Source organism: Triturus cristatus, chromosome 12, assembly GCF_964204655.1.
Source record: "Triturus cristatus chromosome 12, aTriCri1.1, whole genome shotgun sequence".
Lineage (NCBI taxonomy): Eukaryota > Metazoa > Chordata > Amphibia > Caudata > Salamandridae > Triturus > Triturus cristatus.
In genome coordinates, this window is record NC_140595.1 from 692,281,640 (window position 1) to 692,308,942 (window position 27,303).

At 44.8% G+C, this 27,303-nt stretch overlaps 1 protein-coding gene across 1 annotated transcript in view; it reads left to right on the plus strand.

The window, feature by feature from the left end:
• The window catches only part of MUC12 (mucin 12, cell surface associated), a gene marked incomplete at its 5' end in the record, with an annotated part of 144,962 nt that overhangs the window by 47,044 nt on the left and 70,615 nt on the right, over positions 1–27,303 (plus strand). The window contains 3 exons of the mRNA XM_085637118.1: positions 4,425–4,556; positions 23,488–23,606; positions 26,565–26,623. Coding sequence (XP_085493244.1) covers positions 4,425–4,556; positions 23,488–23,606; positions 26,565–26,623 — 310 coding nt within the window. The remainder of the gene's footprint in view (positions 1–4,424; positions 4,557–23,487; positions 23,607–26,564; positions 26,624–27,303) is intronic.

Here is a 27,303-nt window from a genome sequence, read left to right on the forward strand (position 1 = left end):
AAATGCATCCCATTTTCCTTTAAGGAAATGGGGCTGCATTTAAAAAAAAGTTGTGTTATTTAAAAATCAAACACAGACATGAGGGTCTGCTGTTCCCAGCAGGCCACCATCCTTGTGTTAATGCCCATGCCCAATGAGTCGCAAATTGTGACCTGCCTCATGAAAATTGATGAGGCAGGTCATTTACAACCTCATTGGGAATTGCAAAATGTGTCTGAGAAACATTAGTACATTTCCTTTTGCGACTTGCATATTGCAAGTCACAAAAAAATTTGAAAATTAGGAGCTGCAAAAGAAAATGGTTGTACATCTGGCCGTCAATGTGAAGTGTTAGGGTCTAGCTGATCATTTGATGTCCCATTGTTGGTATATTTTGTATACGCAGTGGGTGTAGTGTATTTAAAAAAAGTATGGGAATTGTGATGCTGCATGCATTGGGGTGGGGTGACGGATCTAGGGGGCGTGGTCAAAGGCGTGGCTGAAAAAACCAAAATATTCTTTAGCATTTTTCGGTCTCACCCTCAGGAAACTACATTTAAAATAAACAAGCATTTACAATGCAATAGGTCTCGCAATGACATTATTTTGAGCTATTGACATTGTAAATTGTTTTTTGTTTGTTTTTCTTTTGTAAAACATAAAAGGCATTGTAATTTAAAATGACAACAGCTCAATTTTTTTGTGAATGCGAAATCTATTGTATTGCATTCACACAAGTGTGAGCTAGTGGCATTGTAAGTGGTAATGGCTTTTATTAATGATTGTTTTTTAACAACATAAATATAATGCATTTCCATTGCTAACTCGGAATATCTGCGCCAGGAGTTGGCCAAAACATTGGTAAACTTGGGCCTAATCAAATTAAAAGTCCGAGTGCCTGGCAAAAATATTAAGAGTGCCTCCCTGCACGTACACCTTTTTTGTCCAGAAGCAGCCACCACACACAGTCATTTGTAAACACTTGAGTATCCATGATGGACAGACGGGTCACGGAGCCTGCCCCCGAGATGTGGATGTAACCTACAAGTCTCAATCATAGCGAACTAGGTCAAGCCACCACCCGTTTGGCTTAGCCTTTCATCCTTCCAAGGATGGCGAAATGAGATTCAACCATGAAAACAACCACGCTGCTTTTAACTCGGTTTTAAATTGAAACCTTTTTTTACCTTCAACACACATTTCTGCAGTTTTAGCCAAGTGAACCACGAACAAATATTTTAACCCCTTTGATGCGTGTGACGGAGCGGTTCCGTCATGCGCGTCAGTTGCGCTGTGCGCATGACGGAACCGCTCCGCCACGGCCCTGCCCGCAACCTTCAGCACGGCGAAGGGGTTAAAGCGAAAGCTGTACTGTACTGGCGAACGCATAAGTAGCTTCATGTTTTACACGTATTGTTTCTAAGCGCTGTAATAAACCAAAACAATACATTCCACGAGCACTTTTATACATAGAAAACGGTTGCTCAGATGTCTAAGACAACATGGAACATTTATTCACACAATTAACCCCTTAAACCATTGTTATGATCCGCATTGGCAGTGCACATTACTTAAAATAACCAAATGTTCCAGCACTCGAGCAGAACAAATGAAAACCACTCCTCCATTAACTGCGTACAAGTGAGGCACAGAGATTAGAGTGAAGGCGTTTTGCAGCTGCAAACGGAAGTTTTTTTTTTTTTAGGAATGGGGTCGTTTAAGGGGGAGCTCTTGAATTCTCCTGGCTTTAAACTGAAACAACGTGGGCCATTGTTTGTAAACGCTTATTTGCCCCTTTGGCCAGGCCCGGAACTAGTCAGGAGAGGGGGCGGAGGACAGCGAGTGCATGGCGCCCGGAGGGGACCATTACCATAGAAGAGAAGGACTGCCAAACAGGTGGGAATTCATAAAATACAACTAAAAAATACAGCGTTTGAGCTAAAATATATTCATTGAATTCCCAGGAAAAAATTAAAGAAAAACGTAATCAAGTGGTAAAATGAATGTAAAAAACGTAAACAAGTAGTAAACAATCTTATACTCACTTTCACTGGTGCCGCCGAAAGCCAAAATACACAGGGTCAAAGAGACCACAAAGATTTTCAACTCCATCCTTCTGCGACTGTGGACCCCAAAACACTGTGGTCGGATATTGTGCCCTAAAACAGAGTCCTGACGTGAACCGGTGCTCGAGAGGCCGACCCCCCCACCCCCCCCCCTCCCGGAGGTTTATGTCCAAAGTCCACGGCAGGGAGGTCGGGGGGCAAAAACCCGCTGCTTGTTCTCCCCCAGGAACCAGGATCAAATGATGCTAAAAAACAAGCCGGAAGTCAGGCGCCCTTGCTCCGGCAAAAACAGAAACCGGCGTGCCGTGCTAACGCAGGGTTCCCATGCTGAAAGGAGAGCCCCACGGTGGCGGCCGGAGTGGAGAGAAGCCCCGGGTCCCAGAAGGGGGCCCGGGTGAAAAGTGCGGCGGCCGAGGCTGCCCACAGCAGCGCGGGGCTCCCAGGAGTGCAGGGAAGCCCCGCAAGAGAGGTGCTGCAGCCGCGAGGAGGAGCCCCCCCAGAAGAGCAGCCCGATGAGTGAAGAAGGGCTGGGGGGCTCCGTGTGGGATATTGTTGGTGCAAAGTGTCCTTTTGGCATTCTGAGCAGCCCGTCTCGCAGCGGGCCGCTCCAACGGGGCTGGCATGTGGTCGGAAGGGGGTCAGGAGATGTGCACATCGCATGTGTGGACGTGCGTGTTCACGTGCGCGTACACAGGCTCAAATCCGCCAAAAGCCTTGCGCGTGCCCATCTCCTGTCCCACTTCCCAGGCAAGTCAGCAACAATAGATCTCGCTTGCGACAGCGCTTTCGCGCTGTGTTCGCCAGGCGAGACCTAAAAACAGCCTAAATGATGCAACCTATGTTAATTAGTGTGAAATACACTATTGTACAATATGAAACCTCCATAAGTCAATGCACTGCAGAGGTCTGTGTCTGTACCTAGAGAGCCACAGATTTCAATCCTGTTTGGTGCAGTGGAGAATCGTGACTTGTGAATGTTTAATGCTACGAGTCCCATTCTGTGAGAGAAAGCACTGTAAACACTTAAGTCATTATTTTAAACTTGAATTACACACATTATAAGATAGGCTGCTAAAAAATGCGCAGTTGAAGATAAAAAAGTGCTTCCAAATATAGATTTGAATAATACCCAAACTGTACATATTATTTTATTTAACTGTTTTTAAACGCACACACTTCACAGTTTAGTAAGTAGCTCCCTCAGAATATGTCTAAAACAGAATAAATGTGTGTCATCAGGAACCGTCAAGGGATTCCATTAATTAAAGCCAATACCTGCTTACAAGCACCCTTTACATTTGCAGATTGCCATTTGTGCACATTTACATTTCTTTCAAGGAAGCAGGCACCCGGGCAAGAAGGCTTGTTCAACAGTCTGCCCTGCCTTCGGATTCACAGCACAGAAGAGTCCCTGCCTTATGCTTCAGATGAAGCATTTCAACTCTCTGAAATAACCATCCCGGGACAGTTGTCTTTTCACAAAAAGTTGGAGAACTGATTTTCTAGAATTAAAAAAGCATGGACACCTTGTGCCCCCCCTCCCTCCTTGACCACTGAGTATATGGAGTGCCAAGGTTCCGGGCTTCTGGGCGCGACACCCTTTGCAGCCCAGTGCAGTATTTCAGTCTACTTAACCTGCCAGACGGGGACTCAGTCATTGGCCTTCTTTGCTGCTGGGGACACGCCCCTTCTATGCGTGGGTGACTGGTGGGGTACCAAGGGTGCAATAGGCCCTGTGCGTGGGAAGAAACGCCACCGGACTGGCTAATAAAACACAACATTATTTGAGATGCGCTGCACCCCTCCCCCTCAGTTGCCTTGGCGCCAAAGCATGTATTGCACTAATGACAGCCAGGGTGGTAGCTTGGTAAGTAAGATTGGGGGGGGGGGGGGTGAGCCTCAGATTTCCCAACAATCACGCTGGCATATAAAGTTAAAATACATTATACGACACACCGGCGAATCAGCAGGACTTAAGGGGCGGATGAAAGGGAGAGGAATGCAGATTGATAGAAGTAATAAGTGAGAGATACATAGTATATTGTAAAATATCCAACATTTTCAGGACTTTCAAAACAGAGATGAAAGAGTGTGTTTTTGGCAGAGTGTGCATGCAAAAATCCCAGGTGAAATCCGTCAGGCACCTCACCGTACCCGACTGAAAGCACCTGTACCCAAACATTCAGCAGAAAATACATTAGTTAGGGGAGGTGTAACACCCCCCTAAAGCTGCGCCCCTGATGGCAACCTCCCTCGTGGAGGAATCAAGACACTAATTACCTAACCCTACGATTCTTAGATTCTGTGATTGTGACTATTACCTTTAAAACCCATTCCCTAACTCTTGTGCCCTTTCCTTTCCCCGTCGTGCCTTGTCAGTAGCCACCACCACCGCCCCCCCTCCGGCCTGTGAGAATGGGGGTGTCGTGAACAACAGGACCAACCAGTGTGTCTGCCCATACGAGTTTCAAGGAAGCCTCTGCCAGTACCCCATCAGCGTGATCACCTACGGTAAGTGCAGCTCTTTCACTGCGCCCAGATGGCGCGTTAAAAACCCTCGACTGATTGCTATACATTTGTTTCCAAACATAAAGGGGCTTATTTACAAGCCTCTTGCGCCACTTTTGCGTCATTTTTAACATGGGAAAAGTGACGTATGGGTGGTGCAAGTGGCTTGTAAATAAGCCCAATAGTGTTCACATTTCAAAACATCCAAATAGGAGAAGCTTAACATTTTTTGATCACCTGTCTCAGAACGTTCCCCCCTGTCCGTGCGTTGCTTCATGGAAGATTTCTGAAGAAGAACCCTTGCATTGACCCACTGAGCTTTCCGTAAGATTACTCTCTGTGACCCGGAAGCTGCTCAGCCATCTATGCAGGGGGTGCATTAACTCCAGAGGGCTTTCTTACCGGAAGTGGAGCAATTCATTATCTCCTTTCATCTTCCAACCTTTCTGCATTTTTTTCTTTCTTTTTGTGTTTCCCCTTTCTCTCCTTTTCTGTCTGACTTTTCTATTGCATTGCATGACTTGCAGTTGCATATCATTTAGTTCCCTTTTTACCTTTTTTCCTCCCTCTTTTTCTTTCTGATTTATGATGTGACAGCTATTTTGGCTGTCGCTGTAGAGTAGGTAATATCTATATCTATCTACCTATACATGTATATATATATATATATATATGCCCTTTCAGGCACAGAATGACACAGAAATTATGCAAAAAGAAAGTTGAAACTCTGGGTAGTTCCCAAATTTAGGTGGAGAGCAGCTCATGTATAGAGCACCGTGCGATACCAGTGACACTCTAAATTTGCTCACCTCAAATGTCTGCTTTTTTATCAAAGTCTTTAAGCATAGGATTAGCACAGTGCCATCCACGCCGAGATAGACAGGGACAAAGTCTTTTGCCATTTGTACAGCAAAGTCTTTAAGCATAGGATAAGCATAGTGCCATCCATTCCAAGCTGTAAAATAAGGAAAGCCTTTTACCACTCCAGGCACAGTATTACAGCTTTGAATTGGCAAAATGCCAACCAAGCAACCTGCAAAGAATAAAAGCAACGTGTCAGGGGTATATATATATCGTTAGAAACATTCAATCACACCTGGCATGAAACACAACACAAAGTAGGCAATGTTGAGATTGTTTTTAGAAGCTGTGGCCTCGTGCTGCTTTTCTTGACGTGCAATTCATCAAGTTACTCTGTGTAACAAATGCGCCTATTTGGCATACATTAAAAAGAGTGAATGAATGCATTTTTTATTTGCATAATTACTTAAAATCATTGGAAAGTTGCAGTACATTATCAAAATTATTCTAAAAGATGTCTCACACCATTATCATACATATATCAGATCGTATGTAAAAAATTAGAAATGTCATTTAAACAGCGGTGACAGACCATTGTAAAATGTGGGTTTTGCTCTAAAATTCATTAGTTTAAAATGACATGTTAGAAAGAGTCCATGTTCCTTATATCTTGTTGAGAAAAGTCACTTAATGCTTTGCTTGTCCTGTGAGGGCCATGTGGTCCTCTCCTGGAGGGGAATCCTTACAGTTCGTCTCCTTCTGTTACTACCGGAGTCTCAACAATTGCAGCCGCACAATTTTCTTCTGTGCTGTTGTCCTGTAGGGCTCTTCATGTCATATTCATGAATGTGCCAAATTTGGCCAGTTCCGAGGGCTCCGTGCAGGACTTGAGCAGGGCCATTGAGTCAGTGCATTTTCTGATCCTATGCCTTAAAAACATTGTTTTTAACAATTTGCATCGGTGTTGCAGCATTGCAGGGCAGCAACATATTAGGTGTACTAACGATACTGTACTATAGTTGCACAACCTTCATCTGATATTGCTCAGCGATTTCCAGCACCGGTTCAGTTCCTTTATTGGCAGGGGGACTATGCGTGCCCATTGAATTTCTTCAAGCACTTCCTTCCTAGGGGGATTGTTCATATATGGCTGAATTTTGTGCGACTCATATGCTTTGGTTAGGCCGACCAGCCCTCTGAAAACCTTCAGTCTTGCTATATCCTCATTCCTTGAAATCTGGGTGGTGTGATTATTTACCGCCCTCTTTATTCCTGGATAGTTTAGTTCTTCTTGAGACTAGGCCACTGTGGATCAGCCCAGCTTGGCCACTGTCTCCAGACAGTACTTCTGCCATGGGTTGCCGTGCCCCCTCAAATATCCATCGCAATACCTCCTTAAGGGATCCTTTCTGGGCTTTTACTGTCTTGAAGCAGAATTTTACCAATGAGCTCCTGCATTCGTATTTTTGTTGTACCAGGCCAAACTCAAGCCTAATCAGGGCATTTTGTGTGTACTTAGGGAGCCTTAGAAGCCTTTTGTAACACTGGCACTGGGCTTTTTCCATCGTCATTTCCATCTTTCCTGGGAATGAATATGATGCGTACCCAGCAACAGTGAGTAGTTTACATTTTGTTACTCTCATAATAGATTTTGTGGTAGGGCTGTGTAATTTACCTTGTTGTTTGCACAGAGCGTAGATGGTGGCTTGTATTTTGGCTTGCGTCTTGGCCTGGTGCAAGGTTGCCTTGCCTTTGTCATTTAGCCACGCTCCTAGGTAGTGGTATGCTCTTTCTGTGGCTATGTTGTTACTGCCCAGTCTTCACTTTAAGCATGTTTTCTTCAGATATTTACCAAACACCACAACTTTCGTTTTGCTGGGGTTGGCCACAAGCTCATTTTCCTTGTTGTACCTGTTTAATGCGTTCAGCCCTCTTTGCAAACCTACCCTGTTGTGATCGAGAATCACCAGATCGTCGGCATACTAGAGTACGTTTAGCCGCTGCGGTCCGATTTTCGGGGTTGCCAAGCTTGCTCCTTGTATTGCTATTCCCAAGTCTGTAGTGTAAAGGTTGAAGAGTGTTGGTGCTAAAACGCAGCCCTGCTTTAGACCTCGGTCAGTTGGCAGCTTGTGTGTGACCGCATCCCCCGCCAGTTTGATTCTCACCCAAGTGTTGGTGTACAGTGACATAATTGCCTTCAGTAGTTTGCCGGGAATCTTACAGCTGGACAGTTTGTGCCATATCTTGCTTCGGTTTACCCCATTGAAGGCTGCCGAATAGTCTACAAAGCATGCAAATACTGGCAGATTTTTATTGGAGTTTGCCTGTAGTGTCAGGAACGAGAGAGCTATTATATTATCTATAGTAGAGCAGCCTTTTCGGAATCCAGTCTGGTAAAAAGGTAGTATTTCATTGTCCTCGATCCAGGCTGTTAGTTCCTGTAGCAAAGTACTGGCATATGCTTTACCTTCGATGTCTAACAATGCAATGAGTCTATAGTTTTATGGGTCAGTTTTAGCTCCCTTCTTGTATATTGGCTGCAAAAGCAAGCCACGCCAGGCCAGGCACTGGCGCATCTCCCAAGGATCTGCATTCCGTGTTCAGAGGTGATAGCCACTCCATCCACCCCTTGGGGTCCTGCTTAAACAGTTCACCCGGTAGGCCATTGGGACCTGGGCCTCCGTCTCTTTTTATCCTTTTTATGACCTTTATGATTTATTCGGGTACTGGGCTAGCCCGCCTTGTGTGTCTGGTCTTCTTCCTCCACTTCAGCCCCTTCTGACCTAGGGGACATATCAATGTTTTGGCCTCCAGGTTTCATTGTCTAGATTTCAGTCGTATGGTCCAGCCAGGCTTCGGCTGTGACTGCGTTCTGCCTCTCCGTTATTGTGTTTTCCATCTAAGGTATCTATCAATCAATCAATCAGTGACATTTATAGAGCGCACTACATACCCGTAGGGTCTCAAGGCGCTGGGGGTGGGGGGGTGCCGCTACTGCTCGAACAGCCATGTCTTCAGCTTCTTCCTGAAGGAGAGGTGGTCTTGGGTCAGGCGCAGGTTGGTCGGGAGGGAGTTCCAGGTCTTGGCGGCCAGGTAGGAGAAGGACCTTCCTCCTGTGGTCGCTCTTCGGATGCGGGGGACGGCGGCGAGGGCGAGGTTGGCTGATCGGAGGTGGCGTTTGGGAGCGTAGAAGTTGACTCGGCTGTTGAGGTAACTCGGGCCTTGGTCGTGTAGCGCTTTGTGTGCGTGGGTGAGGAGGCGGAAGGTGATTCTTTTGTTGACGGGGAGCCAGTGAAGGTCTCTCAGATGTCCGGAGATGTGGCTGGTTCGTGGGATGTCGAGGATGAGTCTGGCTGAGGCGTTCTGGATCCGCTGGAGTCTCTTCTGGAGCTTGGCGGTGGTACCGGCGTAGAGGGCGTTGCCGTAGTCCAGTCGGCTGGTGACGAGGGCCTGGGTGACGGTCCTCCTGGTCTCGGTGGGGATCCACCAGAAGATCTTCCGTAGCATGCGTAGGATGTTGAAGCACGCCGAGGAGACGGCGTTGACTTGCCTGGTCATGGAGAGGGAGGAGTCCAGGATGAAGCCCAGGTTGCGTGCATGGTCTGTCGGTTTGAGTGCGGTGCCCAGGGCGGGAGGCCACCAGGAGTCGTCCCAGGCGGATGGTGAGGAGCCCAGGATGAGGACCTCCGTCTTGTCCGAGTTCAGCTTCAGGCGGCTGGTCGTCATCCACTCGGCTACGTCCTTCATCCCTTCGTGTAGGTTGGCTCTGGCGGCGGCGGGGTCGTTGGTCAGGGAGAGGATCAGCTGGGTGTCGTCGGCGTAGGAGATTATGTTGAGGTGGTGTTGCCGTGCGATGGCCGCGAGGGGGCTCATGTAGACGTTGAAGAGGGTGGGGCTCAGCGAGGATCCTTGAGGGACGCCGCAGATGACATCGGTGGCCTCTGACTTGTACGGTGGTAGACGGACTTTCTGTGTTCTTCCGTCGAGGAAGGAGATGATCCATTCCAGCGCCTTGTCCTGGATTCCGACGTTGCTGAGGCGCTGTACTAGGGTGCGGTGGCAGACAGTGTCGAATGCTGCGGAGAGGTCTAGGAGGATGAGGGCCGCTGTTTCTCCGTTGTCCATCAGGGCTCGAATGTCATCGGTGGCGGCGATGAGGGCGGTCTCGGTGCTGTGATTGGCTCGGAAGCCGGACTGTGAGGGGTCGAGGGATCCATTTGTTTCGAGGAAGGCGGCCATCTGCTTGTTGACGGTCTTCTCGATGACTTTGGCTGGAAACGGGAGGAGCGAGATGGGGCGGTAGTTCTTGAGTTCGGTGGGGTCCGCTGTGGGTTTCTTGAGTAGCGCGCTGAGTTCGGCGTGCTTCCAGCTCTCAGGGAAGGTGGCGGTGTCGAAGGATGTGTTGATGATGTCTCGCAGGTGGGGTGCGATGACAGCGTCAGCCTTGTTGAAGACGTGATGAGGGCAGGGGTCGGTCGGTGATCCGGAGTGGATGGAGTTCATCGTGCGGATGGTGTCTTCGGTGCTGATCGGAGTCCAGGCTTGGAGGGTGGTGGTGAGGGGTGGTTGTTCGGTCTTGGTGTGCGTTGGTTGGTTGTACTCCCAGAATTGCTTCTGTTTGTTCGGTTTGCATAAGTCAAAAACCTTGATCCATTCCTTCTCCATCGTCTGGCATTTTTGTTTCCATGTTAAATGTTTGTGGTTCCGCTGGATAAGCTTTCTCTGCACCAGGGGAGCTACTTTTTTGATATGCCCGCATGGCCTGTCTGAGGATGCGGGTGCTGTTCTTCAGCCTTTTGTTGTTTTTCCAGGTTCGTTTTTGGTACCCCACCAATTTGGGGGCTGTATGCCTCACCTCTTTCAGTAGGGCCGCACTAACGTCTTCGATCCAGGTTTCCCAGCTCTGGATGGCTGGGGAGAGAAGCTTACTGTGTCCCTTACATGCAAATCCCAGCTTCCAAGATTCCCAATTCGAGACCGTGAAGTGCTTCCATCTGATCCTCTTCACTAATTCATGCTCCTCCCACCCACGTGTGCTGCTTATGGGCACCAATTCTTCATGGCATTCGCACTGGAGATTGAATTCTGCGATGAGCATATAGTGGTCACTTGTGTCATGTTGGTGTATCTTTAAGTCCAGAATTCTGTTCCACATACTTTTCCTGATGAAAGTATAGTCAATTGTCGTTTGATTGTTGAAGGTCAAGAAATGTGAGTCCTTGGGGCTGTGTTGCTCAGTCCCGGCCTGAACTGAGATTAGACCAAACGACCGTAGAAAGTTATTGAATTCTCTTTCCGCCGGTGTGCCTTGACCGCTGTCTGGACTCAGGTGGTGAAGATTGAAGTCTCCAGTAATAATCGGGTCCAAATGGGTATATTCATAGAGTACTTCCACTAAAGTTGCGATAATCCGTTTTGTGTTTGCCAATTTTGGAGCTCCGTTATGATTGTGATATATATTGATGATTAGGAGTTCCTTTCTGGATTTCCCATCCAATAGGCCATTTCACTCAATACACTGTGCCGTTTCCGTTGGACTCCCGACCTCTTCAATTGAGACCTCTACTGCGTGTTTAACGTAAACTGAGAGACCACCGAAGGGCCTGCCGTGAGCATGCAGTTTCCTGGCTGGCACGTGGATGCCGGCGAAGCCTTGTAATTCGATGTCCTCTTTGGCCCATGTTTCCTGCAGGCAGAGAATGTCCCCCTCCTCGATCTTTTGCATTACTGATATACTATTTCTTGTGCTTAAGATTCCTGCCACGTTCCATGTTATGAGCCTCAGACTTGTCTTGTGGGCTCTATTAAAAAGAGTGTGTTTTACTACATCCGCAGATCCTGCAGATTGGCCATCATGTTATGTTTGTATCAGTGCTCGGAAGCGGTCTCTCCGAATTTGAGCCGTACCCAAAATCTGTGAATTAATTAAATATTTAAATATTCTTGCACCTAGAAGTGTTAGCTATTTTACATGTCTGTGTGAGTTACGATGCTGCTTGGTGTCCACAGTTTTGCAACATGGCGCAAACAGACACGTCCCTGCCTGGATTGGGTTTCTGGATTCCTTTGTGTCAGGTGAAGTTGATGTTTTGAGGTGACTGCTCTGCTGCATGCGTCTTATTATATACCAAAGATCTGATCTGATCTGATGCTTCCTACATATGGGGACTGCTGCCTTTACTGCAGCTCGTGCAGCCTTATTGAATACTTTATCAGGCATCTGAGCGGGATGCTCGGTTGGTCTAGTATTGCCTGTTTTGTAACATCCAGCAGCAGCTACCCTTAGCCCATCTGTGCCTTGCACTTATTTCAGGTGGATTGTATCTTTAGCAGGGCAGATCATTTTGACTTGTAATTTTAAAATGCCCTTTTTGTCTCAGTAACCCAAATGTCCTGCTTGCACTTTAAGTAATGGTGCTTTGATGCTCATGGACCCTCATGGACCCTATGGTAACAGTTGAAGCCATAAAATGTCTCCCAAGCAGATCTTGGGTTTGCATTTAGCCAAACTATCACCCCCTTTAGTCCCTTCAGAAAGCAGGCGCCCTGGCCAGGAAGAGGTCAAACGGATTTCCTTGTTTCTAGTGTGCATTCAGCTCTTCCTTGTCTAGCGAGTGTGTGTGTCGGAAGCACCCCTTCACCCTCCTCGGGCGTGGGCCTGCCATCACCACTCTTAGTTGTTCAGGAATGGTTCTTCTATTGAAATAAGCATGAGCCCTGGACCTTAGTTGTGACCTCCATTTGAGATTTGTTGGCTTGTGGGCTCCGATGTGGCTTGGTGTCCTCTTGCCATCTATGCCCAATGTGGCAGGCTATATCTCTACTCCACCATGGAATGAGTGAATGAATGAATGAATACGTTTATTTGCATAAATTAACTAAAACCGTTGCATTACAAAGAAATAAAAAAATATTCTTGTGCTATATATGAGGGTAAAAAAGTTAATAAAATGCCATTGTTAGGTGCCATCAATTTTCTTGGGTCTTGCTTTCAAGATTGCGTTTGACCGTTGCACTCTGGCCAATCCCGTGGGAGAGTATCACCATCCAGGATGTTTGGAGATCCAGGGCTACTTTTGTTACCATTCCTCTCATTAAAAGTTGTTTCTCCTGTAAAGTAAAAGTTCTCTACTAATTCATGAGCAGGTGTCCCAGTCTTGTATCGCCACCCAGGATGTTTGATGTTCCAGGACTACTTTTCTTACCATTCCTCACATTTGGAGCGGTTTCTCACGTAAGGTGCTGGTGATTTGTTACTTCATGCGCTGATGTGCCAGATTTGTATTAGATTACATGCAACTGTTGTGAGCCATTTGAGGACACAGGGCCATAATATCGTAGTTTCTTTTGTCCAATGGCTGCGACCAGTCCCCGGAGGAGGGCGCCCGGTTCTGTTGACCCCGACACCTCTAGTACCGTTCTTTGCTGGCTGTAGTCCGCACAGCTAGCATGGTGCGAATGGATGCATTGCAGTTTTCAGTATGATGTAGCTGTTGGAAGGGGGCTTTGAGCTCAGTTGCTGCTTCCTGTGCTTCATCCGTGCTCTCTCAAGGTCCTGTGTTTGAAGTAATCCAGGATCAGTGTTTGGACTGAGCGAGAGCCGGGTCCAGTGGCAGAGCGGTGGTAAATGGCGCCCCTAATAGATTGTACAAATCGTCCACAGCGGGCTAGAATGTGAGGTTCTTTTTGTGTGAGGCATACAGCAGAGGCCCCGAGGCAGGTGTTTGCTTTTTCTCTTAGGCATAGTTGCCGGAGAAGGATCCTCCTTTCGGTTGCTAGAGCCGGGCAACAGCACAGGAGGTGTAGCCAAGACTCTTGTTTCTAATCACACAGACGGCATGCCCCGCTGTATTTTGATTTGCCCAAGCTTGGCTGAAATCTGTAATTGGCAGTGCCAGCAGTCGCATATACATGATTTCTCTTCTGACTTTGAGGGGCAGCGGGGCAGCAAGGTAAGTCTGCGGTTTGTTTACCGTGTATGAGTCATTCAGCAGCGTAAGGAAGGCTAATGTTTTTAATGACGCCCGGTCTTGCTGGAATGGAGCTAGTTGGACTTGTTTATTTATTAAATTTTTCCATGCGGCATATGAGATTTGAGGCAAGGCGAGTGCTGGTTCGTTTATTTCAGTGGAAGCCAGAGGCCTCATTAATTGCGTATTCCTTTTCGAGCCAGGTTTTTCAAATGTATCTCTGAGGTGGCTCTTTAAGTTTTCCCCCGGCGTTTGCAAGATTCGAATACAGTATTTTAAGTAGTCAGCCTCGAGGGTTAATGATGGTCCAGCCCAAGCTCCAACTTGAGTCTCACCCTGGAAAGGTGTTTAGGAAGTTGAAAGATTTATTTGTAGGCCACACATTGGGCCCGCTCCAGGGTTTCTGAGCAAGTGCCCGAGAATGCATAATGCCCATACGCAAGTGCTGGAAGAAGCACAGCTTGAGTAACTTTCCTAATCTTCTCCACTGAAGGACTTTTTAGCTTGTCGTTCAGTTTTATTAAACCCTAAGTTATAGCCGCCGATTTTTTAGGCAGGTCTTTTTTGTGGGCGATGGGTCTCGCAGTTTCTGTGAGCCAGACCCCCAGGTACTTGTATTTCTGCACTGAATTAATTTTCCTGGATCCAATGGAGCATGTGATGTGTTTTTTGTGCTTTTGCTGACCTATTACTACGATCTTGGTCTTATCCGAGTTGTTAATGAGATGGTTCAGTATGCTGTACTCGTGTAAGCTGGTCAGGGCACGTTGGAGGCCCACTTTAGAGTGGTTCATGATGACGATGTCATCCGCGTACTGCTGAATCTGTAAAGGTCGCTTACTTAGTTGGGGTGGGGCCAGGCTGCTGTTGGCTAGAGCATTTCCCAGGTCCGCTGTGTACTCCACCATGGTTGAAGGGAGAGAGGGAGCTGGAGGAAGGGTTCCACTTCTGGAGTAAATTGAGGTAACTTCTGCGGCACAGAGACAGAGCCCATGCAGCTTCGTTTTCAGAGGTCCTGGAATCCGCACTAGAGCTGCTCCTGTCAATTCACAACTGTGAAAACACTGGATTTAGACTTAAGGTATCCTTGGGTTCTGAATCCTTTCTCCTACTGCAGCTCGAATATCATTTATGCAATTGCCTGCCCCTTGGACTTAAAGATGTTGGGATGACATCAAAGGAAGATTGGAGTTTGAATCAACGAATATAGAAATACCATCAGATGCAAAAACAATGCAACTGGTCTGACTAATCATTGTAAAAAAGTAGGGCAGACTGACAAGGACTTACAGTAGACAATAATTGACAAAATACATAAAAGAGAAAATTAGGCTAAGGTAAAAAAACTCCTGCTGGACAGGGAACAGCCCAGGTACCAGTGTTAATGGCCTCAATGACATGTACCTCGGGTACAATCAGGGTCCCTTAGGTGATCATATTCTTCAGTTCTGTCCCTTCTAGATCAGCCTTGCCTGAATCCTGTGCTCTCATGCCGGTTTCTCTTGCAGATAACTTTTCGTTATCATTTAGTAATATATTTTGACACTTTAAATACTATTTAATGTGACTTGTCCATGAAAACATAGACAAAAACTATCAGAAATGAAATCAAAGTTGTGTTTTTACTTGGTTCTTGTCCACCATGCTCCCCTGAGGTTGAATTCCATTGGTTAATTACTACATCTTGACGTCGAGCCCTTCCTTCAGTGTGTACATTTCCACGACATGGTCATTTTTAATGATCAATCCTAAAGGAGGTAGAACGGTTACCCTTACAAAGCTACAGTCTATCAGCGCTGGCAGGTCACCTATGCACTTTACGAACATCATGTGGCACACATGATGACGTCATCACACGGTATACATGTGATGTGCTCAGGCAATTTCAAGATGCAAACTGCGTGGATTTCATGCAGTTTTTAAGTACTCTGTTATGATAGGGCTGGCCGGAGATAGCTCATAGGCCAAAAACAGTCCTTTCTCCCTTTCTATGTTTGACAAATGTGGATACGCACTGGAATCCGTAATTACCCACCCTTTTTAGGTCGAGGACCGTCCGGTCTGCCGAAGGCAGAACCGGAAGTCGGAGATTTAATGTTTCTGAGAGTGGCTCTTTAGCCCGCCTCTCTTTTTGCCTCTCCTCCATTGGCTGGCTTCCTAAACGGAGGCCAGCCATTGGAGGAGAGAGCTGTCCCTCCAAATAGGCTCCGTCTTTTTCAGATTGGGGGGCGTGTTCCGTGCTCTTCTTTCCACTTTTTAGCCACGCCCTTTTTAGGCGTGTTTTTCTCTCCTCCAGCCAATGGCAAGAGGAGAGAAAAAGAAACACGCCCCCGAATCTGAAACCACCGCTGCGTTTCTCCGAGGCATTTCTGCTTCGCCTCGGAGAAAGGCGGTGGTGTGCTTGTTTAGCATGCAAGCTGGTTAATTATTCTTACAAACCAGGAGCAGTTAAAATGGAACGGCGTTTAAGGTGGCACGCGCCTGGCACGAGCAGCTCCGCCTGAACACAACGCCCTCCAAGTGTCCTTACTACGCACCGTAGGCCGCCCTACCCTGCTGCTCCTTCGAGAGACGGGATCTATTTCTTAAAATATTCCCGTTTGGGAATTGTTAATCTTCCGTCATCTGTTATCGAGCGACGCTACCTAGAAGACAGTCTAGAAAGTCAGTCCATTGGAAGTGAGCGAGGACTACAATTCCCATGGCGCAGTTTGTTGTTGGATGAGAACACTGCACTGGAGACGGTTCTGCTGATATGGAGCCATCGGGTCTCTCACACCTATTCCTCATGGCTCCATACCCGCGGGACGCCATCTGACTCCAGTCCATGGAGTGGGCGAATTCCCCCACTGTGATACGCATGGGTTTACATTGAAACATGCGTGTTTTACAGCCACCAAAGTTCTGCACACAGGTAGTGGCTGATTCATACGTTTTATGGGAACAGGCAAAACTCAAGGTCCCAGAATTCTCCGTGCGGGCTTTCTTTTACAGGTTAACTCGCCTTCAGCTAAGCACCTCGTATAGAGCCGATAACAGTCTGAACAGGGACTGGCGGGGTCACGTTTGGTTTATACTCGAAACAAGGAACACTACACAGGTCCCGGTATGCGCATACTGTCCACCTTGTGCGAGTCAATACCAACACAAGCTCACCAAAGACCCCCTCCCCCCCGCATGCATCTCGTACAAGGTGCAGCATTGAATAACCCTCTGTCATGTGACTCCTACTCCGATCCCTTGGGCAAAACTGCGATCTGAACCACCAGACACCACGTGGCACTCTTCGCGCCAGTACGCAACGCCCTGGGTTCGGCGCCAGGTAGGCGAGTAGGCACCCATTTAACCCTTCTTAATAGAACGCGAGTGCATTGACTTCAGCTTCGCACTGATTGCCAAAATCTGGGCACATACCTACTGTGTGGATAGAGGGATAACAACACCACTTATTGTAATCTTTCATTGTGTTTGAAAGAAGGAAGCCAAAACCTCACTTCCTGGCACTAAATGTCACGATTTGGACAACCCCGTATGAGTCCTTCCAAATATTTCTACCAAGCAAGTAGTGATGCCCAGGCTTGTCGCTGCCGTTACTCCTCGCTGGCTCTGAAAACCTTGGCGAGTGTTCAAGTACAGTATCGGAGCTTCCACAGTGCAGCTGTTGGTACCCTCTGCAGCCAGGTTTCGTAAGACCGGGATTGGGTTTCTCTCCTGCCAATCTTCCGGCGCGCCACCCAGTCTCTATGGTTCTGCCGCTGGATGCCCCGCCCCCTGGCTAATGCCTCGTATGGTCTATATATTAATCAGTGGTAGTTCCAGAAGTGGCGGAGCCATGCTGAATTTTCTGAATAACCCCCAGTATTAGTTTTCGCTTTCTAAGAACTAACCTAAAAATAAAACTCATGATAACTACTTATCTTCATAATGGTTTCTTCCCGGTGGCATTCCTTTCTAGATGTTTCCTCGCTGTCAGATGACGTCTGCTTGCAATTATGTCCCACCTGTGTGTATTAGCAGGGCCAGGCTTCGCCCTTTGCAGGTAGTGTCTGACCTCATATTTAATTGATACTTCAGCTGTGTTGTGTGACCTACATACATCACCATGTCATTATCCACATCAAACCTCTCCTTGCGCTGCCTGGTCCGTGATCATGGGTAGTTCAGACTTTATGGGGCAGATTTACAAGCCCCTTGCGACACTTGTGCGTCACTTTTTCCAAGTTAAAAGTGACGCAAAAGTGGCACAAGGGGCTTGTAAATATGCCCCTTTGTGTCCTACTATCTCACTACCTCACTCTCTATCACTACATCACTATCTATTTCTATTTCACTCTCACTACCTCACTATATCACAACACACTCTCTCAAAACTTCACTACATCACTCTCTCACTACCTCACAACTTCACTCTCTCTTTCTAACTCACTAATTCACTCTCTCTATCTCACTACCTCACTCTCTCTCTCTCAAATACACTAAGTCACTTACACTCACTCTTTCACTACCTCACTCTATCTCACTACTTCACTACATCACTCTCTGTTTCTATCTTAATACCTCACAACATCCCAAACTACCTCACTCTCTCTTTCACTACCTCAATCTTTCTCTATCTCACATCACTCACTGTTTCTATCTCACTACGTCAGAAAATACCTCTCACTCACTAACTCACTCTTTCACTACCTCACTCTCTATCTACCTCACTCTCTCTCACTACATAACTCTCTATACATCACTACTCCCCTCTATATCACTACCTCACTATCTCACTACTTCTCTCTCTAAAAAGATCACTACCTCACTCTCTCACTACCTCACTCTCTATATCACAACTTCACTCTCTCTCTAACTCACTACATCGCTAACTCTCTATCTCTCTACCTCACTCTTTCTATCTCACTAACTCACTTTCACTGTCTCTTTCACTACCTCTCTCTATCTCACTACATCACAACACCACTCTGCTTACATCTCACTACCTCACAACATCCCTCTCCCTCACTACATCACTGTTTCACTACCTCACTCTCTCTCACTACATAACTCTCTCCACCTCACTACTCCACTCTATCTCACTACCTCACTATCTCACAACTTCTCTCTCTCAAAACATCACTACCTCACTCTCTAGCTCACGACCTCACAACTTCACTCTCTCTCAATCACTCTCTATCTCACTACCTCACTCTTTCTATCTCACTAACTCACTTTCACTCTCTCTTTCACTACCTCTCTACCTCTCTCTCTATCTCACTACATCACAACATCACTCTATGCTTATATATCACTACCTCACAACATCCCTCTCCCTCACTACCTCACTCTTTCACTACCTCACTCTCTCTATCTCACTACCTCGCTCTCTATCTACCTCACTCTCTATCTCACTACCTCACTCTCTATCTACCTCACTCTCTCTCACTACCTCACTCTCTATTTCAATACCTCACTCTCTCTATCTCACTACCTCACTCTCTCTCTGCTAATGCAATAGGTATCACATATGCAAAAAAAAAAAGCTAATGCCAATAGAAATGACAATGCCATTTATTTAGGGATACAATAATGATAAAAAAATAATGAGCAATACCAATAGCTCTACCTATAATATTGCCGAGACCATTGCATTGTAAATGCTTGTTCTTAGCGTGTGACTACAGGGAGAGTCTTCCTCCCACCTCCCATGATAATTCTTTCCCTCAAAGAAAGGGTGAGTTAGAGTTTACATTCTCGTTTTTTTGAGTCCATCTCCCACTGGTGTTGGGTGATTTTTTCACAGCGAGTGTGCAGGGATATCCCGGGGGAATTGAATATATGCATGCTTTCTTACACCACGATTGTGTTTCTTATTATCCAACCTGAATTGTTAAGACTAATATTGGTAATTGTCAGTTATGCTCGCTTTTATCTCTATTAGGAAAAGAACATAGGGTTTGTTTCCTACCAGGCAAGCACATGTTTAGTGCTGTGTTTCACGTCTCTCAATCAAGGCCTAGTGCTAGTTAGGGATTATTTTAGAAAGGGATTTTAATTTATTTTGTCCTGATGAAAGTCATTGACTCATAATGGCTTCAGTAAATGGCTGAAACACGTTAATGGTTATAACACTGATCTATGGATCTATGGCTAACAACAAGCCTGTAGCATCCGCTATTTGATTTTTTAGGCTTTTCAGAGACATTCCAAATAAAGAAGAATTTGAGTTTGACTCTAGGCATTTTTTAAAATAAGTAGGCATGTGATATGGTCTGCTCCCAGCATATGATATCAAGAGCTCCCAAGTTTGGTTGAGCCGATCCTACAGGATTATCCTAGGTCACAAATCATCTGACGGTAAAGCATACCATGAAATGTGGGCGAGGATTTTTTATCTTAATAGAAAAGTGATTCTTTGTTAGACTCAGGAGACTCTCCAAGAGCCTAACATGGTCAAAAGAAAATAATTTCTCTTTTTGTGTATAGATGGGTAGCAGGAATGCCTTGCAGTTCACTGAACATTTTTCTGCGCTGGTGGTGTGTGTGATCTTTTTTTTAGACAGGTACTCCGCCTGTAAGCCCTTGAAAAGGGCATCAGATAGATATATTCAGTGTTTGCCACAGCCTTAGGGTACTGGCAGCATGCAGAGTCAGTACCCAGGAATTTCAATCCAGACCTATGGAGATACTTCCAGATGTATCACTTCCACATACTGATCCAGGGATCCGACAAATAGCAGTATTCAGTTTCACTGGGAGCTTATTTCAGGGCTACATCTCCAACAGCAAATGAGCTAATTTCAAGAATTGGACAGCCACCCCACGAAAGAGACTATTTTGCATCCTTTATCCCAACAAAAACTCAGGGAGTTTGCTTGGGCAGGAGCAGAATGTGTATTCCAGCTCCTGTTTCGTTTGGTTGGTAGCCATCTTCTAATTTGGAAATATTCTGCGACATGGGCTCAGCCAGAAGTGAGGAATGTAATGTACACAAGTTGGCTCCAAAGTGGGGAAGCCGCACTATCCCAAACAGTTACTCTTCGAATAAGGGACACAAGCATACTTTAGTAATATTTGCTGTAAGGAAAGCCCTCTTTTTCCATTGTTGGATCTGGCCCTTTCTGCAGGGTCACCCCAGACTTTTGCCTTCCTCTGCTGAACTTGTTTTTGTTGGGTTTTATAACTCTGTGCACTTTTTCCATGCTTTCCAGTGTAAACGTGCTTCTGTTCTCTCCTTTAAACATGGTGACATTGGTCTAAACCTGATTGGTACATTTGATTTAGTGGTAAATTCCTAGTATATGATGCTATATGTACCAATGCCTGTAAATTAAATGCTGCTAGTTGGCTGCAGCACTCATTGTGCCACCCACTTAAGTAGAGCTGTAAAACATGTTTAATGCCTGCTACTGCAACCTGTAATGCAGTTTTAAACTGCTATTTCAACCTGGTAAAATAAAACTTTTGCAGGCCTTAAACTTTCCTTTTTAATACTTGCAGTGCACCCCTAAGGTAAGCCCTAAAGACTCACAGGACAGGGTGCATGGTATTAAAAATGTAGGACCTGGGGGCAAGGTTTACATGTCCTGATAGTAAAAAACTCATAAATTCGTTTTTCACTTCTGTAAGGCTATCTATCGCCCCTATAGACTAACACCGGGTTACCCTATTACATTTAATAAGTGATAACTTTAGTTTGGGATCAGATCGAGATATGCTGTTTCCACACAAAAAAATTGTGATTTAAAATCCACTTTAATGGCAAAGTCAGATTTTAAGTTACACTTTTTAAAATGACACTTTTAAAAAGTTGGAATTTTTCTGTCCAAACAAACTTTGCCTTTCTGCCAGTGCCCTGGGTCACATGGCTGTAAATATCCCTTCTGTTGTAGGTTGTGTATTGCTTCCAGACAGGTAGACAAAGGAAGCATAGGTTTTAGATGAGAGCCTCTTCCTGACAGGATGATTGGGAAGGAACTGTCCCGTGTCTTGATTACACTTCAGAGGGTCCTGCCTGAGCACATACAGCAGGAACTTGACACCAGGCCTGGTCTTGCTTTTGTCCCCCTACACAGTTTGGTGCCAGAACCATGGAAAGGGGAAGAACGTACCAGAATCAGTTTTTGGGGTAGGTCAGGGAATTGCCCCACACAAAAACTGGCAGCAAGTATAAAAATAGTACTTTCAGAACCTCTCATCAGAACACTCCTGGACCTGAGGAAGATTCAGAAGGACTTCCTGCTGAAGAGGAAGAGGGATCGCCCTGCTGAGTGAAGAAGGATTGTACCTGCTTGCCTTGAATCCGGGACACCCAGAGTGACTCAAGGGTCAGTTGACTGATCTGCTGTATGAGTAACAGAAACACAACAAGCTTCCAAAATCCTCCCTACAAGTGAATCTCAGATGCCACCCAACATCTTGTGTACAATGATTGAAGTGTTTAGCGTTACACCTTTACCCCTATTAGGGGCAGTACACACTTTTGAGGCTGGGCAATATTTAGGGGCTAATCAAATTATGTAATTTTTTATATGTTCATGGCAGTGAATACACCATTGTTTCACACAGTCATCAAGCTACATACAAATTTTCATAGATTAAGAACTTCCTTACAAATCTAAACATTTGGGAGCACTGAGGGTCACTGTGAGGGGGGCAAGACATCCTAGCAGTCTTGGGAAGTTGAACATTTGGAGCTCTCGAATTTTCTCATGTCAAACCTGAGTAGTTCTCTCCGCCCATGGTTGTCTCTTTGCAGGTACTTGCATTTCCAAGGGTAAAAAACACATCTGCAAAAGTATCAGAATGGAAAGAAAATTATGATAGCAGTGAAATAACTAACTACTCAAACGTGGACCACTTTTAGAAGTTTGTAGAAACTTTGCATTGCCTCAAGGGGGAATGAGCACCTTTTCTCATATAGTGATTGCAAAGTGAGAGGCTTCTAGGCACTCTCAGTTTTTTTGGCAGATTAGGAAACAGAGAGGCAGCAACAAAGTCTCTTTCCCAAGATCACACAATCTAGTCAAATGCGGAAGCTGGAATTTGTGTCACAACACCATGTGTTCAGTACATCAGTACAGTCCACAACGGGAAAGTGAAGGAATTTCTCTTAACACTATGGCATTCTTAAATCCTGCCTTTACCCAATGACCTACTGGGATCTGTTGAATTAGAAAAGTAATATGTTTCTCACAAGTACATCTATAGATCTATGGCTAACTAAGTGTAAAGATGTCAGTGAAGGTCCATTAAGAAATGACTCCAAATTGAGAACAAAATCGGACATTTGTAAACAAATGAATGCTAGGGAGCATTGCAGCAGAGACCATAGTACATTCTAGCACTCTCTGCTGCACTCACAGCATATTGAGCTTCTAGGCACATGATACTACAGCAAATAACAGAAGACACCATGGAACTCTTCCTTAAATGTAGCAGTCATCCTGGGGGCTTCAAGCCTTGGAGGCATTTCAGAGAGCTCTCTTAAACACACGTTCACCCCAAGTTAGGCCACCTATAGGTTCTAAAGAAGAGTGTATATATATATATATATATATATATATATATATATATATATATATAGATAGATAGATAGATAGATAGATAGATAGATAGATAGATAGATAGATAGATAGATAGATAGATAGATAATCATTCTGCAAAGACTAGATGTATGCACGGTTAGGTGTGCAAGATAGAGTAAAGATAGAACTATCGATCTATCGATTTAGAATAAAGTACCATAACCCCAACCCTTAATTCACTCCAAAGTTCACTGACGCCTGTGGGTTTTTCACCCCCCTGTTTCTTTACACCCCCACAGCCACCTTTCCACACTTCTCACTCTCTTTTCAATTCCCCGTCTGCCCTTCCAGGACCCTCCATCCTTTGCCTCTCAATGTTCCCCTTCAGGTCCCTACTTCCTCCCTGCACTTCCGGGTTTGCTCTAGTCCACAAGCAGGCCTCTCTAGAGAATTAAGGGGCCAGCTAAGGATCCAGGAACAGGCAGACAAGAGAGGTTCCCCCAAAGCTGCAATCATTGTCCTTGTGCAGGGCATAGAGTAGAACTATGATACCGTAGTCATTGTGGTGTGACTTCAGAAATTCTAGTGTTTGTGCATCGAGGCTCTATGCCCACATCCTTACAGAACTGCAACTAACATTCTCTTTTTTATCTGCAGTCAAGATCACCGTGAGCATCGATGTGACCGTCCAGGTGGTAAATTGGAATTTCACCGAGAGCCTGTTGAACCGAAGCAGCCAGCAGTACATAAAGTTTGACAAACATTTCAAGGAGCAGGTACTACAGCACACGCCATCTCCATCCATATGGGCCCTGCCAAGGGTGGCTCGCTATCCAATACCAAACTGGGGGTGCCATAGTAAGAGGATCTTTGGTTCCTCTTTAATGGCACACTTATACTACCTGTATTGTCAACAGAATCCTGAAACCCCATCACGTTGTGCAGTACTTATATGTATATGCTTGCCTTTAAGTTTTCAGTAACGAATTACGAAACAAAAAAAATAAGATGACCTGTAGGTGCCCACGAGATGTAGGAAGGGTAGTGTATCTGCAAGGAGTCAACAGATGGGGTCTGCTTAAAACCATGCTATGCATCAGGTATACATTTATTGGCATCACTGGAATATGTGAAACTCACCAGCCAACTGAAGATGGTTTTCTGCCTCCAAGATGGAACTATGGCTCCTGGGGGCAGGCGACAATAAAGGAAGGCCAGATACTGTTTGCAAATTGGGCCTCTATGTTTTGCGACCAATTATCTTACTTTGCAAACTAATGCATGAACCTACTAGGGAGCATATTATCAAGACAGGCGGTAATGGGCTTGATAATATGCTCTATGGAATTCCAATTGAAGCCCATGTTAGATGTCCTGTCTTGATAATATGCCCCTAGGTTGGTTTGCAAAATACCGATTCAGAGGCGTCACTGAATGACCTGTGTAATCAAAATTAATCACGGACATCATAAATTATGACTCCTTCCGAATTGCTGCATTCTCAGGGATGGTGACCTGCAAGGGTCAAAAGCCCACAATCCTTGTGAAAGTATTTTAAAAAGCAACCAGATTTTCTTAAAGGATAGTGCCTACTACCCCTGAAGCTGTCATCCCGACTGCCATAGGGGAAGGGGGTCCAAAAGAAACCCTTTCACCTTTGTGAATCAGTTACCACCCCAACTTGGGAGTGGGTAACTTATCAATGGGATTCCAGTTGCAAACTATGATACAGAGGGTACTGAATCGCAATTTCGAAAGGACACCCACAAAACGCTCCTTCTAAATTGTGATTTGGTGTCCATTTCTAAACCTATTTTATGAGTTGGTGAAACTATACTGACCCCTAAAATAGGGTTAGCACTTACAAAATAACTTTTTTGTGGTCTCTGATTCTCTGATTTTCCAAATGCTAAAAGGTTTAGTACATCAGGCCCTTACCTCGGTACCCATTCAGACACCCCCCTCACCTCATTGGCAACAAAGCTGTTGCATTTTAGAAGATAGGTAACATAAAATGTTATCATCTTTTAAAAGCTTTGCCACGCTTTAACATTAGCATTCTTTACATCTGATCCCAAATTCGTTCATTATACAACGGTTGGTAAAAAGCAATTGTATCTGGAAGAAGTGCATAGCACACCTCTCTGCAAACATCTTATAACACCCTGTGACTCCTGCCTGTGTGAACTTTTCTCGAATATTTAGGGGTTTACCCAAATTACCCTCCTGCACCTGGGTAGAAATTACAACAAGTAAATAAAAAACTGTCCACTAGGAACAAATCTATCTCTTTTTATGTACACACCAGGAACTATATATTACCCTAGTGACAGTACTTGCTTCTGTTATACGTTTCTTATTTCTCTTACTCAATAAAAAAATCACAAACCGAAGACACACAATTATGTATTCTTAATTCACGTAATTAGAGTTCAATTAATTCAAATTAATTTTTTGAAATGCTTTTTTCATATAAACACACATATCACATCTATATATACAAAAACTAATATCTACTCAACGCATGAAATTCATAGGTTCCTTCTACCCATTTGTAAAGAACAAATATGTTCACCTATAACATAACGATGACAAATTCAGAAGTCGTCTTATATGCACACTGGGTTTGTATTGATCTCAAACCTAAATCACAAAAAAGTGCAATTAACAATCAAACGATGAATCAATTCTTCATCAGACTCCTCCTTATCTACACTGGTCGTATATATAGATGTGATATGTTTGTATTCGCAATTTAGGTAATCGCAATTTCTAGCACACTTTCTTTTGTTGGGGTGCTTCAGGGGGGCCTTAGGCCCCCGGGCACCTTAGGCTTTGCCTTAGCAAATTTGCAATTACCAATTAGGTAATCGCAAATTAGCTAATGCAAAACCATTCGCACCAAACAAATGGAGTAATATTACCTAATATCAATTTGCTATTTACTGAAACGCTATCAGGTAATAGTAAGGAATCGCAAAATCTTTGTCAATTCCTACATACATGCCATTTTGTGATTACCAAATAGCGATTCGGTAAAAATCGCTATTTGAGAATCACAAAATGCTTTTTTGATACATCTGGCCCAAAGTGATATGGCTGACTCTAGCATGACACACTGTCTTTTTTGCGTCCAATGCACTCTCTTTTAGAGGGCACATATCAATTCTTAAATTAAGGCCAGCAGTCTTCCCTACTAGATACCGTTTTCTGTACTTGCACTGCTCCAATGAATCAAGCTAAGAATACCAACTTCATTTTTGTCCTTCATTTTTACATTCCTTCACATTAACAACGCGGTTTACATTTTTCAATTGTCAATTTTGCTTAATCGTGAATAAAACTGGTGTGGATTACCTGAGTAGGTGTTGTCCGCATACTACTGGTTAAGCACCATTTCTGTATTGGAATTGTACATAATATGGTTTTAAAATTAATTTATTAAATCATTCTTTCACATATTGTGTCCATTTATTACTTTACAACTCTACTTACACATGTGTTCCTCTATCCATCCATTTGCTTATTTGCTCATCAGTTTACTATTTCACCCATGAACAAATTATTTACTTTGTTCGTTTTTCATTTATTCATTCATTCATTCATTCATTCATTCATTCATTCATTCATGTGTTCGTTCATTAGTTCACTCTTTCATTCATTCATCCATGTTTTTAGGTTGTTTATCCATGCATCCGCTGTTATCACCTGAAATCTTTTCTTTTTTTTCTCAGATGAATATCGTGTATGAGTTTGTACCTGGATACGATGGTGTGACAATCATTTCTATAAGGTGAGGAATGCTCTCTGAGTCTACTAGTGAAGTGCAGCCATGCTTTTTCAGCAGAGCTACAATTCCAGAGTGAAACCCCTACTCAGCTCAAAGACTGAGCACCTGGTGCCTTACCATGATTAGTTGCGCCGGCCCAACGAGGGTCCGAGTTACTGTTTGTAAGTGCTTGCAGTGTGTAAAGTGCATTCATTTAACCCAATGTTTCTCCCAGTTTGAGCTTGATTACGACTGGGTCAGTTAATTCTGGCCCATTTGTTAACCCCTGTTTACGCATTCGTTGCAATTACGAGTTTGAAGGTATTTAACGCATCCGATAATTATCGTATATGTTAAGTAACTCGACATTCGTTGCATTTCAGCAGGCCAAAACTGCCAGAATTTAACAGTGGCAGAGCATACGCTATTTACCATATCATGCGGATATTGGTGCGTTAAAAACCAAGTCCTCGTGTTATTCTTTGCAGTCTCGTAATAGGCATTATTTGCCATATCTAATAAAGAACCCTGTGGTATCATCATATATCAGGTGCGCTAAATAACACCTGAACACATAATCAGGCCCTTAGTGCATTATAATAGACACAATAGCTTGGAAACAGAAAGAGGCAAAAAGTGCTCTCACCCTTTCTAAGATGTGCAGTCTGAAAATCACACTTTAAGGTGGGGAAAAAAGTTAAAAT